This window comes from Cololabis saira, chromosome 4 (genome assembly GCF_033807715.1).
Source record: "Cololabis saira isolate AMF1-May2022 chromosome 4, fColSai1.1, whole genome shotgun sequence".
Classification (NCBI taxonomy): Eukaryota; Metazoa; Chordata; class Actinopteri; order Beloniformes; family Belonidae; genus Cololabis; species Cololabis saira.
In genome coordinates this window covers 48,865,571-48,889,403 of record NC_084590.1, presented here as the reverse complement: position 1 = coordinate 48,889,403, position 23,833 = coordinate 48,865,571, and the positions used below count along the sequence as shown (strand labels likewise).

Here is a 23,833-nt window from a genome sequence, read left to right as displayed (position 1 = left end):
AGCGTCATGTGTGTGACCTGTGTTTACAATTTGTTTGGCCACCGTCAATATTTTCTTGTATTTTACCTGTTTTATATTCTAAAGTCACACTTAAAAGTAACTCCACTTTTCTGTCACTCCAAACCAAAGACTCTGGTTCATCTTGGAAGTAATTGGAAGTTACTCGTGTCATTTGTTGAGGTTTTTTTCCAGGATTCCGATTGGCTAGCATGACTTTATCTTCTCGTTACACTGCCCCCTGTAGGGTTGGCTGCTCATAGCACCTTAACAGATATTTATGCAGGTTCCTGGAAATGATGGGATTTTTCAAAACATAGAGGGGGAAATATCCGTTTTTGAGAAATTTTGAGAAAAAAGACGAAATGTCGAGAAGAAAGTCGAAATTTTGAGAAAAAAGTCGTGAAAAGTCGGAATTTTGAGAAAAAAGTCAAAATTTTGAAAAAAAAGTCGAAATGTTGAGAAGTAACTCCACTTCTCTGTCAATCCAAACCAAAGACTTTCGTTCATCTTTTTCGTTCAAGTAACTGGAAGTTACTCGTGTCATTTGTTGATGTTTTTTTCCAGGATTGTGATTGGCTAGCATGACTTTATCTTCTCGTTACACTGCCCCCTGTAGGTTTGGCTGCTCATAGCACCTTAACAGATATTTATGCAGGTTCCTGGAAATGTCCTCACAAGGACTTGTGTCCCCACCAGGTCGGGGACGGTACTGCGGTCCCCATGAAGCACCAAAACCAACCCTCACACACACACACACACACCCATAGCCGAATTTGCTCATATTCCGGTTTTTAAAAACCTGACTATGACCCCTCCTTTTCTAACTGAATTTGGTCATGTAAACGCCAAACGGGTTTTCCCCATAAAAGGAACAGGAATCTGTTTTCTGTTCTTTTCACAAGGAATCCTGGTCTTTTGAGTCCAGGAAGTTCTTATAAACACAGAGGTTTTTTTTTTCTTCTTTCATCTTTTTTCATCTTTTTTCATCTTTTTTCCCTCTTTCTTTTTTCTTTTTTTTCATCTCTTTTTTTCCTCTTTTTTCCCTTTTTTCCAGGAAGTTCCTATAAACACGGAGAAACCAAGACCATGAGGAGACTAATCACTTCATAAATGTAATGAAGGATATGAACATTTCTGCATTTGTAGACGGTAGAAAGTACCGGGATAGAAGATTTACAAGAAGGTGAGAGAAAAGTTGAAGCAGCATTTGTTTTGAATTTGGATACAGGAAGAAGAAGCAGAAATGACGGGAATTGCGTCATCACGTTCTCCGTGCGTCGCTGGTTTGATCCAGATATCCCAAAAACGTAGAGGGGGAAATATCCGTTTTTGAGAAATTTTGAGAAAAAAGACGAAATGTCGAGAAGAAAGTCCAAATTTTGAGAAAAAAGTCGAGAAAAGAGTCAAAATTTTGAGAAAAAAAGTCGAGAAAAGAGTCAAAATTTTGAGAAAAAAGTCGAGAGAAAAATGATTAATCACCATGGAAACAGGGATAACCCTGTTAGCGCAGCATGGAAACACATTATTCTGAATGTTTCAGGAACTGGAATATTGACCTGAACCCCAATTTTGACTGCATGTAAACGTAGTCACTGTGAAATACGGAATAAACTGCGTTCCGTATTGGTCCCAATTACGTAACAATTCTGTATTTCAAGGGACGGGTGGCGACTCTGGGTGACCCGGAGTGGCAGGACTCCCGGTCCTACGGCTCCCGCGGCGCCCCCTGCTGGACGTGCAGCAGCAGGGCGTCCCGGTTACGGCTCCCGCGGCGCCCCCTGCTGGACGTGGGGCAGCACGGCGTCCCGGTTACGGCTCCCGCGGCACCCCCTGCTGGACGTGCGGCAGCACGGCGTCCCGGTAGAAGCGCTCCAGCCGCGGCAGCGTCGTCTCCCGCCACCGCGCCTCGTCGAATCGAACCGGGACGATGACGACGTCCCGCAGCGTGAAGACCACGAAGTCGGCGCTGCGCAGGCGCGTCACCGCTAGCTGCACCTGCACCTGCGTGAAGTAGCAGTGGGACGGTTTCAGCCGGAAGACGGGCTGGAAAAAAGAGGAGACAAGAGGACAAGAGGGACATTAGAGATGTTACAGATGGGCTGGACGAGAGTGACAAGAGAGGGACATAAAGCCTGGATTATGGTTCTGCGTTAAATAGGGGTGTAACGATACACTAATCTCACGATACGGTACGATACACGATATTGAGGTCACGATAACGATACGATATTATAGCAGTATTTTTTTAACAACCTTGAATGAGGAACATATGACTGGAAAAAAATTTATTTTATTTGAAAGACACAAAATACAAAACAATACTGTGCATTTGCCCTATTGTTCCAGTTTGTAATTCTTTATAACTGTTTAAGTTTTAAAGAGAAAGCCAGGCCAACCATTTTCCACAAACTGAACTAAAAGTAAATGTCAGGTTTGCATTATGATCTTCAGTTTCATACAAGTACAAATATTTAGACACAAACTGAATAGTTTCTCTCATGTATGATTTGACTTTTTTCTTTTCCAGAAATGTAACAACAAAAATTAAATAAATAAAAGTAAATAAATACATACAATTTTACATCATAAAAAGATTGATTCATGCTCACCTTATAAGTGTAAGAGGAGATTTATTTTTGTTAAGAAGGTTATTTTGGTAATTCAGGGTTGATTATTTTATAAATGTATTCTTTATATTCTGATGTAAATCAGGGACTATAATGACACTAGTCAGTTTATCTGTAGTGATTAGTCTGTTTTAGATTGGGCGGAGTGATACGCCACAGTACGGCACTAGGTGCTGTGTTGATGTTCTAAAATCCTACACTGTTGAGGGACATTAAAGTACACTGGAACTCAGCAGAAGTTGTCCCCGTGTTTATCCTACTCACCACCCCAAAAAGGTTTAATTTAATAAGGTAAGGCTTAACTCTACACCAGCCTTACATCAGTAAATGTTCAGAGCTCTAAACCCTGCAAGAGTCCCGTGATCGGGATCAAAACGGTACTAGTTTCTTCTGAGAGGAGGAAGATTTTGGTCCACGGGTCGAGGCGCGGTCGTTACTAGTCAACACAATAGATTAATATTAATAACCCAATATCGCGATACACTTTGTCACGTCCACGACACGTTTCATGACGTTTTTGTATCGCAAAATTTCGTGGCACGATATATATTGTTACACCCCTAGCGTTAAACCAACGCAGAGCCTACAGCGTTGCCGTGACGCTGTTGTGAACCTTCGTTCTTCTCCGTCTCTCCATTTCACCGCGGTGCAATCCCCCCCAGAGCGCTAGTTGATACTTTGTTTAGCTTCCAGCTTTTCCGGTCACAGTGAATCAAAGAGATAAGGACAACTATTGTGCAAAATACCTAAACAACCCAAAAAAAAAAATCACACACATGAAGAAAAGAGGCTGAAAGTTCACGACTGCTTCACGAACCGGAACTGGAAATGCGTTTCTACCAAGCGAACCAATCACAGCCCTGTCGGTCTGCGTTGGATCTGCGACCCCTTGACACGTAGTTATAATTTTTGGGAGGTTCGTCAGACACGGCGTGGTGTGCGCAAAAAAGGGACATCCAGAAAACTTCTAAACTGCATAGAAATATATTTATTTTATAGGGAAAACTAAATGCTTTGATTTAAAGTCTGTGCTTTAATAGCATTGAACTAGCATGACTGTACAGACAGCTAGCAACTCTAGCCCTAACCCCTAATAGCCGGAATTTGCTCATATTACGGTTTTTAAAACCCCAATATGAGCCCTGGGTTCCTCCTTTTCTAACTGAATATTTGGTCATGTTTAGCCTAACGGGATTACCCCATAAAAGGAACAGGAATCTGTTTTCTGTTCTTTTCTCAAGGAATCCTGGTCTTTTGAGTCCAGGAAGTTCTTAAAAACACAGAGTTTTTTTTCTCTTTTTTTCATCTTTTTTTCCTCTTACAATATTATTTCCTCTACCAATTTAATGCAGGACCAGAATCTAGGCGTTAGAGGGACATTAGAGGGACAGTAGATCAGGGGTGTCCAACCAGTCAGAGCCACAAGTGGTTACTGTGTTCCTGCAAAGAGCCACATCAACTACCCATGATCCCTCACTCCCTGCTCTCTCTGAGACATAAAAATACCATTAGAAAAAAGGGGAATCCTGCAAACTGATTGGTTGTTAACTGTGGTATAATGAGCTGATTGGTTGTTAACTGTGGTATAATGATCTGATTGGTTGTTAACTGTGGTATAATGATCTGATTGGTTGTTAACTGTGGTATAATGATCTGATTGGTTGTTAACTGTGGTATAATGATCTGATTGGCTGTTAACTGTGGTATAATGAGCTGATTGGTTGTTAACTGTGGTATAATGATCTGATTGGTTGTTAACTGTGGTATAACGATCTGATTGGTTGTTAACTGTGGTATAATGATCTGATTGGTTGTTAACTGTGGTATAATGATCTGATTGGTTGTTAACTGTGGTATAATGATCTGATTGGTTGTTAACTGTGGTATAATGATCTGATTGGTTGATAACTGTGGTATAATGATCTGATTGGTTGATAACTGTGGTATAATGATCTGATTGGTTGTTAACTGTGGTATAATGATCTGATTGGTTGTTAACTGTGGTATAATGATCTGATTGGTTGTTAACTGTGGTATAATGATCTGATTGGTTGTTAACTGTGGTATAATGATCTGATTGGTTGTTAACTGTGGTATAATGATCTGATTGGTTGTTAACTGTGGTATAATGATCTGATTGGTTGTTAACTGTGGTATAATGATCTGATTGGTTGTTAACTGTGGTATAATGAGTTTATACCACGGCTTATATTCTAAAGCTTCATCACAGCAGATCATTCCACGTCAGGGAAGCAACAATGTTTCCATGACAACCAACTGGTACAGATTTTTGGACGGTTACAGCAGGTAGCAAAAAGTAGCTGGTGTTAAAGTTTATTTTTTATTTATCGTTAACAATTAATGAGGCATGTTGAGGGTAAACGTTGATCTCCGGGGAGGAGCTAACGATGGATGAATGGATTGAGGAGTTCCTGTCTCCGACATGTGGAGCTACATCTGGAGAGATGGATTATTGTTTTCCACAGTGGGGCTATTTTTACTGGATAATATGTATTTTTGATTAATTACAAACTATTAACTAAGATTGTGTATTTCTCTTTCATATTTACGTCATTGGTAACCGTTTTATAAAAGCAATACATCACTTCCCGTCGGGCTGGAGACGCCGCTCAGCTGTGATATAATGAGCGTAAACCACGGCCTGTCATGATGTATTGCTTAAATATTAATATTTAATTTATATTATATATATATTAAACTTTCCCACTTAGAGGGACACTAGAGGGATATTAAGTCATTAAATGGGTTGGCACCAAAATATATCTCAGACCTCCTACAGGTTTAAACTCCCTCCAGGTCTTTGAGGTTTCTACTCAGTCACGTCTTGTCGTTCCCAAAACCAGACAAAAAACCAGGGGCGACCGAGCTTTTTCAGCAATAGCCCCTAAAGCTGAGGACACACCAACCCGACGTCGCCCGCTGTCGGCCGACTGCTGTGTCGCCTGTGTCGGGCTGGGTCGGGCTCAAAAAGAAGCACTTGGACACACCGCAAAGACGACACCCGACGGCCAACTAGCACGTACGTTCTGCGCAGTCTGCGTTTCAATTTGCTGCGATGTTTTCGGAGAAGAGCCGCCGGTCCGGGGAGAAACGTGCAGCTCTGTGGAGAATTACCTCTGGCTGAAATAAATCATTCAGGAAGATAAATGTTGGTTTAATAGATGAAATCTAACAGTTGTAGCTACGCCTGTTAAGAAATTTTCTCCGAAAATTTCGGGATTACTGCCTGCCGGCTCGGGAGCTGATTTGTGGTTCCGCGTTAAATCGACGCAGAGCCTACGGCGTAGGGTACGGCGTACGCCGCGCGTCGCCGCGTAACCTACGCCGTAGGCTCTGCGTTGGTGTAACGCGGAACCATAAATCAGCCTTTATTCTGGCGAGGTTTGAAAAGACTTCGCAACAACGGGCAAACGAGTGATTATGTACATTCACTGAGTGAATATTATGAAAGTAAAAATATATTTTTCGCCAGAAATGTAATCAAAACGAATTCTTATGCAGAAACTAACTCAAAATATTGATTTTATTCACTAAAAAATAAGAAATGTCCGCCATGTTTTTTTTTTTTTTTTATTCAGTCCGCAGATCTGAACAGCCAATCACAGAGGGAGCTGTTTGACCGACCGCCGACGGGAGGCCGACCTGTGGCGACGTGCGGGACACACCGGGGAAACTAGCCCGACAGACGCACCGACGATCACCAACGGCCGAAAGTCGGCTTGGTGTGTCAGGGACTTAAACTTTGGAATGAGCTTCCTCCTCTTATCTATTTTACTCTGTTTTTAGTTTTACTATTTTATTATGTCTTGCTTTACTTATTGTGCAGCACTTTGGTAACCTTGTTGTTTTTAAAATGTGCTACCATATTGGCCCGATTATAAGACGACCATGATTATAAGACGACCCTCTTTTTCACGACTCAAGTTTGAAAAAAGACTTTTTGAACACCAAATTCAATTTTCATACAGAAAATAATGACAGTACATCTGAAACAAATTATTATAACAATATATCCGAGAGAAAAAGCCTGTTATTTTGCCTCGTTTAAATCATTATCTTGAAGTTTGCATCATAACTTCTCCTCAGCTGCCGGTTCACCTGCCGATCTTCAACCAGATTTTCTCCAGATTGTTGCTACGTTTCTCAATTTTCTGTCTCTTCTCTTATTTTCTTCTCTTTTCTTTCTTGCAGCTATTTTTATTTGTCTTCTTCGTGACAGGGGTTCACTTTGGCCTGGGGAGTTCAGTTCAGCATTCGCTTTAAAGATATCTGGCGCCATCTAGCGTTGTGAATGGGTATAACGTCTAGACCCCGAATGTAAGACGAGCCCCACTTTTTCTTATTGTCTTATTTCAATGCAAAAAACACTGTCTTATATTCGGGCCAATACAGAAAATAAATAAAGTGGATTGGATATGAGAGGGACTCCAGAGACACCAGGACTTGGTGGACCTACCCGTCCGTCTCCGTCCGTCCCCTGCACCTCCAGGCAGAAGGCCGGGTCGTCCCTGCAGGCGTCCTCCACCCGACTGTGCCGGTGCTTGTAGGGACACTTGACCTCCAGGACGAGTCTCTCCGTCCCTCCGTCCGTCCCTCCGTCCGTCCCTCCGTCCGTCCCTCCGTCCGTCCCCCCGCTCCGTCCCTCCGTCGTCACGATGCCGTCAGGACTAGCGGCCAACCAGGGACTCCGGGGGTCGATGAAGAGACCGCAGTCCTGGACCCGGACCGGGCGGCCCAGCGCCGCGGATTTCAGCTCCTGGGGGGGGTCAGAGGTCAGAGGTGAGGTCAGCAGTGACATCAGCTGTGATGTCATCAATGACCCTCTGAGACCACTACGGGGTCTGGACTCTCACCTGGTACCGTTGGACGGCCCGGGCCTCCATGTGGACCCCCCAGCTCATGGCTCTGGTCTGGACTCGGGGCCCCGAACCTGTGGAGGAGGACGGGGTTAAAACTCTGGTTCCTGGTCCTGGACCCCCAACCAATGTGGTTCTGGTTCTTACTAGTCCTGGTCCTGGTCTCAGTCTACTAGTCCTACAACTGTCATTTAGCAGATGCTTCTTCCATGCAGAGGGCCTACCTGTATTTGGGGGCGGAGTTACCTGTGACAGTGGCCAGGTAGGAGGCGGGCGGGGCTCCGCCCCCCCCGGTGACGTAGCGGCAGTTCGCGATGCGATGAGCCACCGACGCCGTGATCCGGTTCTTCCTCCACAGGAACCAGTCCGGGTTGGTGCTCTGGCCCCGGGTCTGGACCTCCACCCGGTCCACCAGGCCCGGGTCCAGCGGGGCCTGGTGGTCCAGGTGTGGTTCTGGTGGGGGCGGGGCTCCGGGGCTGGGCGGGGCTCCGTCTCCGCCGGCCCGGTTCGGGGCAGGTTTCTGCTTCAGGTCCTGGTCCTGACCCTCCGGGTCGGGTCTGGTTCCGTCGGGGTCGGTTCTGGTCCCAGCAGGTCTGGTTTTCTGGGTCTGGTTGGTCCTGGTTCTGATTCTGGACGGGGGTTTAGATGGAGTCTGGATAGAGGGATGGTATCGGACCTCCGGGACCACCGGGACCACCGGGACCACTGGGTTCTGGTTCTGGATGGTCCTGGTCCTGGTTCTGGAGGCAGGTTTGGAGGAAGCGCCGCCCCCTGAGTTCTGGATAGAAGGGTGGTATCGGACCACCGGGACCACCGGGAGGACCGGGTTCTGGTCCGGCCCGGTCAGCGTGCAGGTCTTCTGGTTCCGCATATTCAGGAGGTCCAGAACCAGAATCCTGGTTCAGACTGAAGATAAAAAAAAAACACGAGTCAAAATGTTGAGAAAAAAAAGTAGAAAGTTACAAGACCTGATAGTGCCTTATGTTCCTGGCAGAGCTCTCCGCTCCCAGGGTGCAGGTTTACTCGTAGTTCCTAGAGTATCTAAATGTAGATTTGGAGGGCGGGCGTTCTGCTATCAGGCACCATTACTATGGAACCAACTTCCAATCTGGGTTAAGGGGGCTGACACCACCTCCACCTTTAAAACTAAACTTAAAACCTTTCTGTTTAGTAAAGCCTATAGTTAGTGTTTAGTAAACCTCTAGCTGGTGTTGGTAAATCTCTAGGTAGTGTAAACTCTAGTGTGTTAGAGTCAGTAGTCATAGTTGCAGCTATAGAACAAAACTATAATAGTTAGTCTCAAATATAGCTTGGTGGTAGATATGCTGCTATAGGCCTATGCTGCAGGGGGGACGACATGATCCGCTGGGCGGTGCCTCTCACCCTTCTTCTCCTCTCCTTTTCCCTTACTCTCTTCTCCATTACCATTTTTATTTATTATAAATATCTCATAGCTATCATTTTTGTCCATCGTTCCTGTAGTTTCTTGTGCTGGCCCCCCTTTTTTCTCTTTTGTGCATGTTTGCAGGCCGGAGCTTCGGAAGCTGCGTTCTGGCCTGCGGTCCCGGCCCTCTCCCCCCACCTCTGGTCATCCTGCTGCTGCTTCCACCTGCCTGCTGTGCTGCTGACGTCCCCGACCCCCCACTCTGGCCTTGGGCAGGAGGGTCCCCCCTTATGATCCAGGTCCTGGTCCAGGTTTCTTCCCTCTTAAAGGGGAGTTTTTCTTGCCACTGTTTGGCTTAAGGCTTTTCTCCCACTAGGGGAGTTTTTACCTGCCATTGTTTATGTAATAATTGCTCGGGGGTTTATGTTTATGTTTATGTTTATGTTCATGTTCAGGATCTCTGGAAAGCGTCTAGAGACAACATCTGTTGTATTAGACGCTATATAAATAAAGTTGAAGTTGAAGTTGAAATGTCGAGAAAAAAGTCAAAATTTCGTGAATAAAGATGAAATGTTGATAAAAAAGGCGAAATTTCTTTTTCTTTTTCCCCGAAGCGCACAATAAAAAAAAATCTTCCTCCTCTCCCTCATACTCTTCCACACACAACTGATAAACGACCATGATTATAAAGATTCATAACATTTACAAAAATAAGTAAGTATGAAACATTTAAGATGTCAAAACGATACTTTAACAAGTTTAAATTAGTTGGAATCTGATTTTATTGCCGGCATTTTATTTTGAAAGGCCGTGTTTCGGCAGCTTCCGGCTGTTTCCAGTTAAACAGGTGAGAGCAGAAGACGCCAGATCCTTCCAGGATTAATAAAAACAATATTTCAGTATTTTAATTAATAAACCAGCTCGACTCCCGAGGGTTAAACGAGACTCTGATGACTTCCGGTTCGCTGATCGTGTTCGGCGTTAATCTCAGTTTAATCTCAGGTGGTTTAAACGTGGACCCTGAACGCACCACCACAATAACCCCCTCAGAATTAACATTTACCCCCCGGAATTAACATTTACAGCCCCGGAATTAAGTCCAGATTAATCCTGCTGTTCCTCCCCCAGGTTGAAATAAAGGATTTAACGCCGTAAAAAACGGCGATCCGCTAAATTGTAATAAAGTTTAATGAAGTTAAACCCGGTGGTGCGTTTGCGGACGCGGAAAACCGTCCCGGAATAAAGCGCTTCAGCAGCTCGAGTTAGTTAATGTTTAATATAGAAGTGTTTTAATGTGTTTTAAGTGAGTTTTAACCTTAAAAACAACTTACCGACGGCCTTGAAACTCGGTTCGTGGCGGATCCGCGGGTGTGAAAGCAGAAGTGATTCAGATCTGACTCATCCGGGCGGCCCTGAACGCGTCTCCGTTACGCAACTGCGGTTTTCCCTTTGTAATAATAGAAACACACACACACACACACACACACACACACACACACACACACACACACACACACACACACAAAGAACAGAAAGACAGAAACAGAAAGAAACACCCCCCTCAACACACACACGCACAAAAAGATACAAAACAAAGAAAAAAACGAAACAAAAACGACGACAATTATTACAATTAATAACATTAATTCTTAAAATTAATTAATAACATTATTATGACGTGTATGTGGCGGGGTGGACCCTGTTTTAACTGTTTAAATTAATTAAAACAATTGTTAGACATGTAAGCCCCTTTCTACTTCATATAATGTATGCAAGTGCTTTATAAATAAAGTTTGATTGAAAAAAACCATAACAAAAACACATTTCGTAAGTTAAAATATTTTTACATCAAAACGATATAGTTACAGACCGTAACTATATCGTTTTGATGTAAAAATGTTTTTATTTTTTTTTTATGTAAAAATTTTTTTTTTTATAAGTTCAGTAAGATTTTCTTTCTTTATTTATAAGATTTTTCAATATTTTTTCAGACAAACAAGCCCACATATTTCCCCTCCTCCCGGGTTCCCACACACAAAGATAATAGCAATAAAACAGAATATATAAACAAGGAAATAACGATAAAATAAAATAAATACATAGATAAAATAATAATAATAATAATAATAACAACAATAATGATAATAAAATAAATAAATAGATGAGTAACACAGGGACGGTTAAGGGTACAATTAAAGGTTTCCATTAGGAATGGGTGATATTTTACCGTTCACGATAAACCGTCAAAATAATTCTCCACGGTAAGAATTTGTATCTCACTGTAAAAACGATAAATTCCCGTTGATGACGTTTTTGTGTAAAACTGATTTATGGAAGGAAGGAAGGAAGGAAGGAAGGAAGGAAGGAAGGAAGGAAGGAAGGAAGGAAGGAAGGAAGGAAGGAAGGAAGGAAGGAAGGAAGGAAGGAAGGAAGGAAGGAAGGAAGGAAGGAAGGAAGGAAGGAAGGAAGGAAGGAAGTGAGCGAGCAAGAAAGATATGAGCCTAAAAGAAAGAAAGAAAGAAAGAAAGAAAGAAAGAAAGAAAGAAAGAAAGAAAGAAAGAAAGAAAGAAAGAAAGAAAGAAAGAAAGAAAGAAAGAAAGAAAGAAAGAAAGAAAGAAAGAAAGAAAGAGATAAATTCCCATTGATGACGTTTTTGTATTGGTATTTTTTTTATTGTTATCAGGATAAATGACAGAAATTATCGTGATACATTTTTTTGTCCACACCGCCCATCCCTAGTTTCCACACATGCCAGTAACACTGTAAACATCATGGAAAGACAGCGTAAGGATGAATTCTAAGAAAGGGGACCAGGCCTTTATACATTTTTGGCCAGATTTTAATCTGTTGTTTCTGAGCTTTTCTAAAGGTATAAAAGATATCACATCTTTGACTCGTTCTGTGAATGTTGGGGGTTTGTCAGATTCCCAATTGCGGAGGATAAAAGTCTCAAGGGTACGAGAGAAGAAAATGCAATAAAATTGGCTAGAGGAGGAAACTGGTGCATCATCCGTGGGAACTCCAAATATAGCAGTCAGAGGGTTGGGTTCAATAATTATATGATAAATGGTCGAAACGGCATCGAAAATATTCTTCCAGAATGTTGTCAGAGATGAGAATCAGAACAAATGTCTAGCAGAGGCTGCAGGTGAATCTGATACCAGTAGAGTCAAAACCAGGATGAATTTAGATCGTTTTTATTTTGAGAAATGTAAATGATGAATTATTTTGAATTGAATCAAACAATGTCTAAGACCAGCTCTTTAGCGCCACCCTAGTGGCTCCTAGAGCTTTTTCAAAAATGTTTGACCTTTTTTTTTCCTTTTTTTCTTCTTTTTTTCTCTTTTTTTCTTCTTTTTTTCTTTTTTGCTTCTTTTTTTTTAGTTTTTCTTCTTTTTTTCTCTTTTTTCTTCCTTTGACTTTTTTCTCGAAATTTTGACTTTTTTCTCAACATTTCGACTTTTTTCTCTAAATTTTGACTTTTTTCTCTAAATTTTGACTTTTTTCTCGACATTTCGACTTTTTCTCACGATTGTACTTCAACATTAATCGCGACATTTCGACTTTTTTCTCAAAATTTTGACTTTTTTCTCAACATTTCGACTTTTTTCTCGACATTTCGACTTTTTTCTTGACATTTCGACTTTTTTCTCCAAGTGCATAATGAAAAAAAAAAATATTTCCCCAGTTCTAACTAATATAGAAACATGCAGCATGTGTTGCCTTCATTCTAAGGTTTATACAAGACTTTTCATTTTTTGCTCCAGACATTAGTTTTTTATGTTTTTGGTCCAATATGGCTGTAAAACATGTTGGGTTGCCGACCGCTGGTCTAAGACATAAAGAAGTGGAGGGTTTCAACATCCACTCTTCCAGCTCTAATGTTTACGTTTTTGAACAAAGTTTTTGCTGGAAACAAGTTTCCCGGAGTTTAGTCCGAGATAAGTATTTTATTTTGAGTAAAGAGGCTGGTTGCAGGAGTTTTACTGTGAAACTCAACAACTTCCGGTTTTTGTTTACCTTTCTGCTAGTTTTTTTTTTAAACTTTATTGAACAAGAACAAAGACAAACTCATGTAAACACAAGTACATCAGATTGAGAACAATCACACTTATTAAATTGAGATTGTATAAAGGGAAAGGAAGAAAATAGATAAATGAATATAAAAATAAATAAATAAAAAAGGAATGAGGAAAAAATGAATAAATGAATGAATGAAAAATGAGAACTTAAAGGTGACCTATTATGGCATTTAATGTATATTTTAAACAGGCCTTGAATGTCTTAAAAACAATCTAAAGCTTGTTTTTTCTACATAAATCATAAATCCAGCCTGTGGGCCCTGTCACTAGTTTTACCGCTTCTAACCTCTTTTTCTGCGCCTCATTTTTAGGGAAGGGGGGGGTATGATAATGAGGCTCTGTGCTGATTGGCTCCCTGAATGAGTGTAGCAGGGGAGGAGAATAAACCTGCTCCGCCAGAGCAGCCCGAGCCTGTAAATTATCACAACACTGAATTTTCACAAATGGAAACTTTATTGTTAAACAAATAAAATATGAGTTGTATATAAATAACATGTATGCACTATTTAAGCCGGATCTACCCGGCGGATGCTGAACGCTGCAGCAGCGCGCATCACCGCGCGCATCACCGCGGCTTTAACGGGGGAATCTGACCGGTTCCGACCAGCCGGGACCGCAGGAACCGGCCTGCACTGGTAGCAGGGACTCCCGGGGACCGACCAGCGGAATTTCAGCCGGATCTACGCGGCGGATGCTGCGCGACGGGCGCTGCAACCCCACGGCCGGCGCACAGATTGGCTCCGGAGCGCATCCGCGGCGCATCGTCGGTTACCGGTGATCAAACCGACAGATTTGCCTGAAAATCTCGGAGGGTGAAGCTGGTCCAGCCTGGGACAGACCCCCGAGGACCCAGCTCCCAAACCACCTGGGAACCTGGACGATTTAACCCGGATCCGCTCCGCCGCGGCGCCGCGTCCGACTGGCTGAAGGATGGACCGCTCCAGCAGCGGAGAGAGCTGGTTGTGGGCGTGGTTTCAGCAGTGGAGGCTGAACCTCTGGAAATCTGCTCCTGTCGTTACGTAACGACAGGAGCAGATTCTAATCGGCTCAAAAAAAACCACGTGACACTGGGGGACTCTGTCCGGCGGGGGTCAGAGAGCTTGCAGAAATTCATGGTATTTTGTCTCCCCTGTGCTGGCAGGGTGAGGGGAGACCACTTTATATATGTTAAAACAAGAAAAAACGTGTTTTTCATAATAGGTCCCCTTTAAATAATAAATAAGGAAGGAAAAGTACAAGGGTTCAGAGTAAATCTAAGCAGACGATACTCCGTTATATGAACTAAAGTAGGCGGGTCGACCTACCGGACTACCGGTCTGTATCTCCTTCACTGGCACTATGTAACTTTGAGGAGCATGGTAGGAACCCTGCCACACTAAAAAACTACAAATCTTTACGGCTTTGACTGCTTTATGGCATACGTCACTTCCCCCCCCTTCCCGATTCGTAGTCGAGACGAAAATGGGCGGGGCTTGGAGCGCAGCTCCACAGAAGCTGGTAACCCGTTGCTGTGTTGTGGCTGCAGCAGCTCCACACAACAGACGTGGGGAAAAGATCCTAATGGTTTAACTTTTCACCGCTTTCCTGCTCGGAGGCAGAACCACAGAGGCCAAGTATCTGAGATAACAGAGTAAAAGAGTAAAAGAGTCGTCGGCTCGGTTGGATCGCGGCTGTAACGAGTCCGACCAAACATAACGTTCCTCAGTAAACAAACAAACACGCACACAGACGGGCGTCGGATCAAAACACGGGTTTATTAAACCACAAACAAACACTCACAGACCGGGGTCGGATCATTCAAACGGGTTTTATTCCCCACTTCTCCAGCTAAACGCAGTTGCTGGCCAGCTCTCTGCGGTGCAATTTATTTTGTTGAGGAAAAAATATTAACTCTATTTGTAGCTGCAGAGGAAAAAAATAATCTCACGAGGAAAAAAAAATATTGCTCACGCCTCGGAGCCTCTTCAAAGCAGTCCAAAAAAAAAGAAAAGAAAAGTAAGAGGGATACAAAACATGTACTGTATGTTGTACTATTATACTAATTTATTGAAACACATGGCGAGTCAAACATTTACCAAAGCAGCTGCCAAACACTCCTAAACAAGGTAGTAAGACGTGGGTTCTGCAGAACTGCGGCAGTAAATCCCTTATATATAATCTCATGGTTCTGTCTGGTTCTGGTTCTGGTTCTGCAGGTCCATGCGGGTGTCCCAGGTCCGGCCCGGTTCCCCCCTCATGGTTCTGTCTGGTTCTGGTTCTGCAGGTCCATGCCGGTCTCCCGGGTCTCCCAGGTCCGGCCCGGGCTCCTCCTCAGCGACCTGGACTCGGCTCTGGACCCGTCGGTTCTGACCAGCAGGAACGTGACTCTGGTGGTGAACGCCAGCGGGCTGGACCCGCCCTACCCGGTCCTGGACCCGGTCCTGCAGGTCCTGCCGGTCCCGGTCCAGGACCGGCCTCACGCCCCGCTCAGCCTCTACTTCCTCCCGGTGGCCCGGCGGATCCAGCAGAACCGGACCGGGTCCACGCTGGTCCACTGCAGCGCCGGCCGGAGCCGGAGCCCGGCCCTGGTGATGGCCTACCTGATGAGGTGGGTCCGGTTCTGGTTCTGGTCCTGGTGATGGCCTACCTGATGAGGTGGGTCCGGTTCTGGTTCTGGTCCTGGTTCTGGTTCTGGTGATGGCCTACCTGATGAGGTGGGTCCGGTTCTGGTTCTGGTCCTGGTTCTGGTTCTGGCCCTGGTGATGGCCTACCTGATGAGGTGGGTCCGGTTCTGGTTCTGGTTCTGGTCCTGGTTCTGGTTCTGGTTCTGGTGATGGCCTACCTGATGAGGTGGGTCCGGTTTCCCTCGGACTCCAAAAAGTTGATATCCAAATTTGTAAGTTGCTTTACTCATCCAGTTTCTTTTGATTCTATCAGGGAAGCTTGGGCCAAAGATTTGGGCCCAATCCCAATTCTCCTTCACTCGCCCTTCTTTTCTTCCCTACCCCCTAAAAAAGAAGAGGGAGATTTTAGGGCACTTGAGATCTAGGGCACTTGGCCCAGGTGCCTGTCCCAATTCCCCCCCTACCCCTCGTTTTCGACGTAGCCTACAGTGTAACCTAACAGCCTTTACTCCGGCGCAATTCTTCGCGAACAACGGACAAAAAAGGGATTATGTACATTCACTGAGTGAATATTATGAAAGTAAAATATTGGTTTGCAACTAGAAATGTAATCAAAACGCATTTTTATGCAGAAACTAACTCAAAATATTGATTTTATTCACAAAGAAATAAGAAATGTCCGCCATGTTTTATTTTTGGATTCAGTCCGCAAATGACGACGAAAAGCATTCTGGGAAATTTTTATAACCCCTCACTCGCAAAGTACCAGTAGCAATGTTAGTGTATGACAACTTCTTCATAATTTACAGTATTGTCAGCTTCATAGCTAAAGTTGCTGAACTTACCCTGAGATTCAAGTGTTTGTTTCTCCGGGGGAGGCAGCAGTTGGCCGGGTGAGTTTACTCCTCTCTGGCTGGGGAGAGCGATTATAACCCAACCACAACTCAGGGATTATCCTTTGTTGGTTTTTTGTCAACAAAGTGATGTGAACAGACAAAAATGTTGCGCGGTGGGTTTTTTTTAGATTTAATGCCTTCAGCCAGGTCCTTGATTCCGAGTCGGTATGAGGCTTGGACGTTGCCTCTTTGTAGCTGGTTTGTGGTCGTAGCACTCTCTATCTGACCACTCGTTCAGGAGCTTTCTCCAGTTCTTACAACCAACCACCACACACGTCGTTCCCCAACCACTTTTCTTCTGCGAAATATCCCTTTAGTCCCTCTTTGTCAGAGCTATGTCAGCACTGTGCACAACGGTAATCCGCCAGAACGGAAGTGGATTTCATCGACGGGAGGACTTCAGGAAGTATGGATGGAAATGGATGGAAATGAATGGAAATTGATGGAAATTGTTGGAAATGGTTGGAAATGGATGGAAATGGTTGGAAATGGATGGAAATGGATGGAAATGGATGGAAACAGATGGAAATGGTTGGAAATGGATGGAAATTGATGAAAATGGATGGAAATTGATGAAAATTGATGGAAATGGATGGAAATGAGTGGAAATCAATGGAAATGGGTGGAAATGGTTGGAAATGGATGGAAATGGATGGAAATTGTTGGAAATGGTTGGAAATGGATGGAAATGGTTGGAAATTGATGGAAATGGATGGAAATGGATGGAAACAGATGGAAATGGTTGGAAATGGATGGAAATTGATGAAAATGGATGGAAATTGATGAAAATGGATGGAAATGGATGGAAATGAGTGGAAATCGATGGAAATGGGTGGAAATGGTTGGAAATGGATGGAAATTGATGAAAATGGATAGAAATGGATGGAAATGAGTGGAAATGGATGGAAATTAGTGGAATAGGTTGGAAATTGATGAAATGGTTGGAAATGGATGGAAATGGACGGAAATGGATGGAAATGTTGGAAATGGATGGAAATGGATGAAATTGTTGGAAATGGATGGAAATGGACGGAAATGGTTGGAAATGGTTGGAAACGGTTGGAAATGGATGGAAATGGTTGGAAACGGTTGGAAACGGTTGGAAATGGATGGAAATGGTTGGAAACGGTTGGAAATGGATGGAAATGGTTGGAAATGTATGGAAATGGTTGGAAATGGATGGAAATGGTTGGAAATGGTTGGAAATGGATGGAAATGGTTGGAAATGGTTGGAAACGGTTGGAAATGGATGGAAATGGTTGGAAATGTATGGAAATGGTTGGAAATGGATGGAAATGGTTGGAAATGGTTGGAAATGGATGGAAATGGTTGGAAATGGTTGGAAATGGTTGGAAATGGATGGAAATGGTTGGAAACGGTTGGAAATGGTTGGAAACGGTTGGAAATGGTTGGAAACGGTTGGAAATGGATGGAAATGGTTGGAAATGTATGGAAATGGTTGGAAATGGATGGAAATGGTTGGAAATGGATGGAAATGGATGAAAATGGTTGGAAATGGATGGAAATGGTTGGAAATGGTTGGAAATGGGTGGAAATGGGTGGGAATGAATGGAAATGGATGGAAATGGTTGGAAATGGTTGGGAATGAATGGAAATGGATGGAAATGGTTGGAAATGGATGGAAATTAGTGGAAATGGATGGAAATGGTTGGAAATGGATGGAAATTAGTGGAAATGGATGGAAATGGACGGAAATTAGTGGAAATTGATGGAAATGGATGGAAATGGATGGAAATGGATGGCAATGGATGGAAATGGATGGAAATTAGTGGAAATTGATGGAAATTGATGGAAATGGATGGAAATGGTTGGAAATGGATGGAAATGGATGGAAATTAGTGGAAATTGATGGAAATGGATGGAAATTAGTGGAAATGGATGGAAATGGATGGAAATTAGTGGAAATGGATGGAAATGGATGGAAATGGATGGAAATGGATGGAAATTAGTGGAAATTAGTGGAAATTGATGGAAATTAGTGGAAATGGATGGAAATGGATGGAAATTAGTGGAAATGGATGGAAATGGACGGAAATTAGTGGAAATGGTTGGAAATGGATGGAAATGGATGGAAATTAGTGGAAATGGATGGAAATGATTGGAAATGGATGGCAATGGATGGAAATGAATGGAAATTAGTGGAAATTGATGGAAATGGATGGAAATGATTGGAAATGGATGGCAATGGATGGAAATGGATGGAAATTAGTGGAAATTGATGGAAATGGTTGGAAATGGATGGAATGGATGGAAATGGATGGAAATTAGTGGAAATGGATGGAAATGGATGGAAATGGATGGAAAATGATGGAACTGGTTGGAAATGGATGGAAATGGTTGGAAATGGATGGAAATGAGTGGAAATTGGTGGAATAGATTGGAAATGGATGGAAATGGTTGGAAATGGATGGAAATGGATGGACATTAGTGGAAATGGATGGAAATTAGTGGAAATGGATGGAAATGGATGGAAATTAGTGGAAATGGATGGAAATGGATGGAAATGGTTGGAAATGGATGGAAATGGATGGAAATTAGTGGAAATTGATGGAAATGGATGGAAATTAGTGGAAATGGATGGAAATTAGTGGAAATGGATGGAAATGGATGGAAATTAGTGGAAATGGATGGAAATGGACGGGAATTAGTGGAAATGGTTGGAAATGGATGGAAATGGATGGAAATTAGTGGAAATTAGTGGAAATGGATGGAAATGATTGGAAATGGATGGCAATGGATGGCAATGGATGGAAATGGATGGAAATTAGTGGAAATTGATGTAAATGGATGGAAATGATTGGAAATGGATGGCAATGGATGGAAATGGATGGAAATTAGTGGAAATTAGTGGAAATGGATGGAAATGGATGGAAATGGATGGAAATGGTTGGAAATGGATGGAAATTAGTGGAAATGGATGGAAATGGACGGAAATTAGTGGAAATGGATGAAATGGTTGGAAATGGATGGAAATTAGTGGAAATTATTGTAAATTGATGGAAATGGATGGAAATGGATGGAAATTAGTGGAAATTGATGGAAATGGATGGAAATGGTTGGAAATAGGTGGCAATGGATGGAAATGGATGGAAATTAGTGGAAATTGATGGAAATGGTTAAAAATGGATGGAAATGGATGGAAATGGATGGAAATGGTTGGAAATGGATGGAAATGGTTGGAAATGGATGGAAATGGTTGGAAATGGTTGGAAATGGATGGAAAATGATGGAACTGGTTGGAAATGGATGGAAATGGTTGGAAATGGATGGAAATGGTTGGAAATGGATGGAAATGAGTGGAAATTGGTGGAATAGATTGGAAATGGATGGAAATGGATGGAAATGGTTGGAAATGGATGGAAAATGATGGAACTGGTTGGAAATGGATGGAAATGGTTGGAAATTAGTGGAAATGGATGGAAATGGTTGGAAATGGATGAAAATGGTTGGAAATGGATGGAAAATGATGGAACTGGTTGGAAATGGTTGGAAATGGATGGAAATGGTTGGAAATGGATGGAAATGGTTGGAAATGGATGGAAATGAGTGGAAATTGGTGGAATATATTGGAAATGAATGGAAATGGATGGAAATGGTTGGAAATGGATGGAAAATGATGGAACTGGTTGGAAATGGATGGAAATGGTTGGAAATTAGTGGAAATGGATGGAAATGGTTGGAAATGGATGAAAATGGACGGAAATGGATGGAAATGGGTGGAAATGGTTGGAAATGGATGGAAATGGTTGGAAATGGATGGAAATGGATGGAAATTAGTGGAAATGGACGGAAATTAGTGGAAATGGATGGAAATGGTTGGAAATGGATGGAAATTAGTGGAAATTAGTGGAAATTAGTGGAAATTGATGGAAATGGATGGAAATGGTTGGAAATGGATGGAAATGGTTGGAAATGGGTGGAAATGGATGGAAATTAGTGGAAATGGATGGAAATTAGTGGAAATGGATGGAAATGGACGGAAATTAGTGGAAATGGATGAAATGGATGGAAATGGTTGGAAATGGGTGGCAATGGATGGAAATTAGTGGAAATTGATGGAAATGGTTAGAAATGGATGGAAGTTGATAGAAATGGTTGGAAATGGATGGAAATGGTTGGAAATGGATGGAAAATGATGGAACTGGTTGGAAATGGATGGAAATGGTTGGAAATGGATGGAAAATGATGGAACCGGTTGGAAATGGATGGAAATGGTTGGAAATTAGTGGAAATGGTTGGAAATGGACGAAAATGGATGGAAAGGGTTGGAAATGGATGGAAATGGTTGGAAATGGATGGAAAATGATGGAACTGGTTGGAAATGGGTGGAAATGGTTGGAAATGGATGGAAATGGTTGGAAATGGATGGAAATGAGTGGAAATTGGTGGAATAGACTGGAAATGGTTTGAAATGGATGGAAATGGATGGAAATGGTTGGAAATTAGTGGAAATGGATGGATTGGCAATTCATGGATAGAGAGTTATCTTGCTGACAGATTTCAATATGTTGAGTTAAACAATGATAAATCAGAACTAGAAAGAGTCACCTTCGGTGTCCCACAAGGTTCAGTGCTAGGTCCTAAATTGTTCATATTATATATAAATGATATTTGTAAAGTGTCTAAAATAATACATTATGTCTTGTTTGCTGATGATACAAACCTTTATTGTTCAGGGAAGAATTTGGAACAGCTGCTGAATGTGGTGGAAGGAGAACTGAAAAATGTGAAGGCATGGTTTGATATCAATAAGTTATCATTAAACCTAACTAAAACTAAGTTCATAATTTTTGGCACTAGAAAAAAAAATAATCATATAACAATTAAAATTAGTGTTATGGAAATAGAAAGAGTATATGAAAATAAGTTCCTGGGGGTAATAATCGATGATAAACTTAGCTGGAAATCACACATAAATAGTGTAAAATCAAGAATGTCTAAAACCCTAGCAATAGTAAATATAACAAATTATTTTTTCTGTCAAAGAGCACAGTTTTTAATGTATAACTCACTCATAGTTCCATACATGACTTATTGTGTGGAGATATGGGGTAACACCTATAAAACAAATACAAACCCTATTTTTCTATTACAGAAAAGAGCGTTAAGGATAATTAATAAAACCGACTATTATGAACCAACAAATAATCTTTTTATTAAATATAATATCTTAAAATTCCATGATATAGTAGAGCAGAAAACTGTTTTAATTGCCTTTAAAGCCCAGCAGAAACTGCTTCCAAACTGCATTCAGGACCTGTTCCAGATAAAAGAAACCCGCTATGACCTGAGGGGGAAACTCATGTTTGAGATGACTACAGCAAGAACCAATATTAAAAAGAAATGTACATCAGTTAAGGCTAGAGAAATTTGGAATAGTTGTAATAACAACCTAAAAATGTGTCGCTCTATCGTCAAGTTTAAAAAATTGTTTAAAGAAAATATTGTAAATAAATATAATACACTATAATTATAAAGTATACAATCAAAAACATTCTAGGATGTGAAATGTCAATTTTATATTTTGTCTTACTTATTTTTTTCTTCTTTATGTATTGTTTGTTTTCACTGAGTTAAAGCTAATGTCTCATATTTTTTGCTGATCAAAAGAAAAAAGGGTAGGCACTATAAGCTACGGCTTCAGCCTACACCTTTTCGGCAATAGAAATGTTGATTTTTTTTCTTCCTTTTCATCTTGTTCTGTACAAGCCGAAATAAAGATTAATTCAATTCAATTCAATTCAATTCAATTCAAATGGTTGGAAATGGATGAAAATGGACGGAAATGGATGGAAATGGTTGGAAATTGGTGGAATAGGTTGGAAATGGTTGGAAATGGATGGAAATGGTTGGAAATGGTTGGAAATGGTTAGAAATGGTTGGAAATGGTTGGAAATGGATGGAAATGGATGGAAATGGATGGAAATGGTTCTGGTCCCGTGTGACGGTTCTGGTTCTGATCCTGGTTCTGGTCCTGGTTCTGGTTCTGGTCCTGGTTCTGATCCCGGTTCTGATCCCGGTTCTGTTGCAGGTCTGAGGGTCTCAGCCTCCGCCGGGCCCACGAGCTGGTTCTGGAGGCCCGTCCGTTCATCCGGCCCAACGCCGGGTTCTGGCGGCAACTGCTGGTTCTGGAGCGGGAACTTCTGGGTCAGAACTCCGTCAGGATGACCCAGACCGAGGCGGGGGTTCTACCGGAGGCCCTGCCGGACCCGGACCGGGGCGGTACCGACACCGGCTACTGCATCAACGTGTGACCCGGTTCAAACCCGGGTCAGAGGACACGAGCCAGAACATTCAACTTTTTTCTTGGAATTGTACTTCAACATTAATCTCGACATTTCAACTTTTTTCTCGACATTTCAACTTTTTTCACAAAATTTTGACTTTTCACGACATTTTGAATTTTTTCTCGACATTTTGACTTTTTTCTCGACATTTCAACTTTTTTCACAAAATTTTGACTTTTTTTTTTTTACAAAAGTTTGACTTTTTTCTCGACATTTCAACTTTTTCCACAAAATTTCGACTTTTTTCTCGACATTTCTACTTTTTTCTCCAAATTGTACTTCATTTAATTTAATTTATTTATTAAAAAGGGACAACGGACAAAAGTGGACATTTTATCTAGCGAAAGCATAAGGATGCAGACCTTTTTTTTTTCCTTTCTCTCTTTCTTTTTTTGGATATATTATTAATGTTCTTACCCACAAGTTTATGTTCATGCTCCTCTACGTTTTTTTTTTTGTTTGTTTATTTATTGTACAGTGAATATACAGATGATCTTTGTAATCTGGTAAAAAATGTGCAGTTGTAATAACCTGAAAATCCAATAGAGACAGAGTAACAAAATAAAAAAGCCTGTTTAGTTTTCCCCCTGATTGTGATGCGGTCCTGCGATTATTCTTAATGTGTTTAAAATTTTGCCAGATTAAATTTAATTCTATTCACAACTTTTTTAACTTGTGTTTTAAATGTGCTACAAAAACATCCGTATCTGGATCTCTATTTGCAGACTTTGAAAAAAACACATACAGTTTTATCAACGTTGAGGAGTAAATAGTGAGGGAAATTAAGTCAGGTTTTTAGGAGAATCGTTCACTTTGTGAGACAAGCACCAAATTTTACATGAACATTGCCGAATACCTACTTATGCAGAAAAGCCCGTTAGCCACCTGAAAATCAAAGATGGCGGCCGTTTTTCAAGATTGGCTGTCTTATGAAAGCTAAAACAAGGTTGTCCGTGTAGAACTTGAATTGCTGAACATATTTTATCCATCCATCCATCCATCCATCCATCCATCCATCCATTCATCCATCGTCCGCTACTTATACGTTCCCGGGTC

General features: G+C 41.9%; 2 protein-coding genes across 2 annotated transcripts; one reads left to right on the top strand and one right to left on the bottom strand.

The window, feature by feature from the left end:
- Positions 1–7,469: 7,469 nt before the first annotated feature.
- Positions 7,470–10,368, bottom strand: LOC133442473 (uncharacterized). The gene is made up of 3 exons (XM_061720475.1): positions 10,220–10,368; positions 7,751–8,410; positions 7,470–7,578 (listed from the first exon to the last, which is right to left on the bottom strand). Exons 2-3 carry the CDS (start codon positions 8,373–8,375, stop codon positions 7,481–7,483), a joined length of 723 nt encoding a protein of 240 aa, XP_061576459.1. The 5' UTR covers positions 8,376–8,410; positions 10,220–10,368; the 3' UTR covers positions 7,470–7,480.
- Positions 9,706–22,872, top strand: LOC133442474 (dual specificity protein phosphatase 14). Its single transcript, XM_061720476.1, has 3 exons — positions 9,706–9,735; positions 15,234–15,557; positions 22,522–22,872. Exons 2-3 carry the CDS (start codon positions 15,238–15,240, stop codon positions 22,742–22,744), a joined length of 543 nt encoding a protein of 180 aa, XP_061576460.1. The 5' UTR covers positions 9,706–9,735; positions 15,234–15,237; the 3' UTR covers positions 22,745–22,872.
- Positions 22,873–23,833: the final 961 nt, after the last annotated feature.

What these genes read in the sequence shown, in the direction of transcription:
- LOC133442474 (XM_061720476.1), top strand. Translation starts at nt 15,238, where the DNA reads ATGCCGGTCTCCCGGGTCTCCCAGGTCCGGCCCGGGCTCCTCCTCAGC. An exon ending in GTGATGGCCTACCTGATGAG is followed by an intron (nt 15,558 to 22,521) that starts GTGGGTCCGGTT and finishes GTTCTGTTGCAG; the next exon opens with GTCTGAGGGTCTCAGCCTCC.
- LOC133442473 (XM_061720475.1), bottom strand. Translation starts at nt 8,375, where the DNA reads ATGCGGAACCAGAAGACCTGCACGCTGACCGGGCCGGACCAGAACCCG. An exon ending in CTACCTGGCCACTGTCACAG is followed by an intron (nt 7,579 to 7,750) that starts GTAACTCCGCCC and finishes CCTCCTCCACAG; the next exon opens with GTTCGGGGCCCCGAGTCCAG.